The sequence below is a fragment of the Oryzias melastigma genome, unplaced genomic scaffold, assembly GCF_002922805.2.
Source record: "Oryzias melastigma strain HK-1 unplaced genomic scaffold, ASM292280v2 sc00370, whole genome shotgun sequence".
Classification (NCBI taxonomy): Eukaryota; Metazoa; Chordata; class Actinopteri; order Beloniformes; family Adrianichthyidae; genus Oryzias; species Oryzias melastigma.
This window is the reverse complement of record NW_023416967.1, coordinates 1,299-3,833: the sequence shown is the minus strand read 5'-3', so window position 1 is coordinate 3,833 and position 2,535 is coordinate 1,299. Positions and strand designations below refer to the sequence as shown.

At 50.7% G+C, this 2,535-nt stretch overlaps 1 protein-coding gene across 1 annotated transcript in view; it reads left to right on the top strand.

Annotated features, from left to right (window-relative positions):
* LOC112139718 (antigen WC1.1) overlaps window positions 1–1,077 on the top strand; it is a 19,946-nt gene extending 18,869 nt beyond the window's left edge. Inside the window, exons 16-18 of the mRNA XM_024262553.2 lie at window positions 254–351; window positions 517–618; window positions 836–1,077. Of these exons, the coding sequence (XP_024118321.2) occupies window positions 254–351; window positions 517–618; window positions 836–1,077 (442 nt within the window). The remainder of the gene's footprint in view (window positions 1–253; window positions 352–516; window positions 619–835) is intronic.
* The last annotated feature ends 1,458 nt before the right edge of the window (window positions 1,078–2,535 follow it).

Here is a 2,535-nt window from a genome sequence, read left to right as displayed (position 1 = left end):
AACCCCTCATTATGGGGTCTTTGGGAGGCATGCAAGGCTACCTGTTGACTGGGTGACTGGCCTCAGCCCTGGTACTTCACACCACACCTTGGAGGGTGAAGAAACACCATGAAGCACTGAAACATGCCAACCAAGCTGTGAAAGAGCACTCTGAGGACAGGCGTGGACCAGAGCAAACTCGCTACAATCGTAATGCCAGATTGGTGCCTTTGCTCCCAGGAGAACGTGTGCTAATCCGGAACTTCCGTTGGAGGTCTAAAGGAAAGCTGGCGCCTAGGTCGGGGTCTGAGCCATTTGTGATCGTGAAACAACTGGGGGAGGATCACCCCACCTACCTCGTTCACCCTGAAGGTAAAGACGCCCCAGCCCGGACTGTGCATAGAAATAATCTGCGGCCATGCCTTCTACAGGGTGATGCAGAGGCTCACCATCCTGCACCAGAAGTGACTCCACCAAGCCTCCCACCTCCTACACACTGGCTTCCTAGGCTGATCCTGAATCAGGTTAACCCAACAGAGCAGGTAGCTGTACCAGCAGCAGCTCCAGAGCAGGACTACCCTCCAGAAAGGGAAGATGCCTCAGAGCCTGAATTGAGGCGCTCCCATCGCTCCAATCTGGGTAAGCCCCCTGAACGATATAGAGACTGATTGGCCGGGACGACCACATTTAAAAGCTGGGGGAAAATGTCAGAAAGTAAACGGTTCAGTTTGTCCACTCATTGTGTTTTGTTGATTTGTGGTTTGTTTTATACACTTTTGTGCATGCTTTGTGGTGATGTTTTATTTGTTTTGAAATGAGATGGGACTGAACAGACTAATGACATGATGACACTCAGCTGTGCTCAGTCACACCTGGCGAACACTTAAGTCAGAGCAGGGGACTCAACGGGAGGCCCACGGAAGCGCAGAGTGGAAGGACGCAGAGAGCTCGCACTCCCAGACTGGACGCAGGAACCAGGGACCAAATCCGCCCTGCGACAGAGAGGGCACGGCTGGAGAGGCGCGGGAGCCACCTGTAGTTCGTGTCCGAAGAGGAAGCACGGGACAAGTGGCGCGACGCCGAGCCGCGGAGCTGTGAGCCCGAGCACGAGCGGATGCAGCGGGAGATCACTGTCAACGCCTGACTGAGCTAAGTAAAGGAACGTGAAAACGTCACCGTGTGAGCACGAGGTCGATGCTGCTGTTAGCCCGACAGTAAATCTACGCCGGTGTGTCTCTAGGGCCGGCGAACCAGGAAGTGCAGCTGCCAGCGCGAGCCACAGGAAGGAAGAGGAGCACCCGCTCTCCTCACAGACTCTTTGTTTTAATTTTGTTTTATCTTCAATCATTTTAAGAGGACATTTTGAGGGCTACTAAATTTTACTTTTTTTATCCTGGTGATTTTTATCCTTTGTCTTTTTTTTTAAAAAAAGAATCCAGCCCATTTTTTTTAATTGTTCTTAAACCTCTTAAAATTTTAACATTTTTTTATTAAAATTATTTTACACTCTTTGAACGAACTGTGCTTCATTTCTGGACAATCATTGTGATCCTTGAACCTGAATGGTCATTTGACCTCACACAGACACAGCTGGTGCACAATCATGTTGCTGACCACAGAACTACTACATTCCCCCCTCTAGCTATTACTGTCACTGTTGTTTTGAGCATTTAGCTAAATGCGGTTGTTTTAGCATTTGGGCGCCGCCTCCCGGGGGGAGAGGCAAAGTAGCTTCTGGCAGGGAGGGGAAGAGTGGGAGCAGACCTAGAGCAGAAAGGCTCATCAAAGAAGACATGAATACACAGACACACGCTAAAGGCAGCTCACAGTGATACTGAATAGATAAAATGCGTATGGTGAAAAATGTTGTACCGAACTGTGGAACAGGTATCGAACGGTTCGGTTTTATATTGAATACTGTTGCATCCCTACTATATATATATATGTGTGTGTGTGTGTGTGTATGAATGTATATATGTGTGTATATATATATATTGGGGCTGTCAGATTTGTCGCGTTAAAAACGCATTAATCTGACGTGTGCTTGACGCCGACAATTTTTTTGACGCATTAATCGCGGACTTTCTCATACGTGCCTTTCCATACCGCGCGCGCGGGCGTCCCGCCTTCCAACTCACCGGCTGCTCTCACACTAGATCACGAGCGGGTCTCCAAACACCGAGCTGCGAGCTAAAACCGGCCGGCGCTAGGACCTGGAGAGCTCCTCCACCCTAACCCGGCTCCGGTTCGCGTCCAGTACCACGTCTGGTGGTGCCGGCTCGCGTCCGGCTCCGAGAGCTGCGCACCCCCGACGTTCCGAACAGCAAGCTCACCGGGGAACGCTTTAAATGTTCTGGAGGTTTCAGCGTGATCCAGCCCCAGTCTGTCTGCCGGCATATTCATCCGTGAGCTCCGCTGGACACGTCGGTGCATCGATGTTTTAAATGTTTTAAAAAACAAAAGTTCATTGGAAATGATAAATCTCTATTTNCTGGTGGTACCGGCTCGCGTCCGGCGCCGCGTCCCGAGAGCTGCGGAGCCCCGACGTGCCGAACA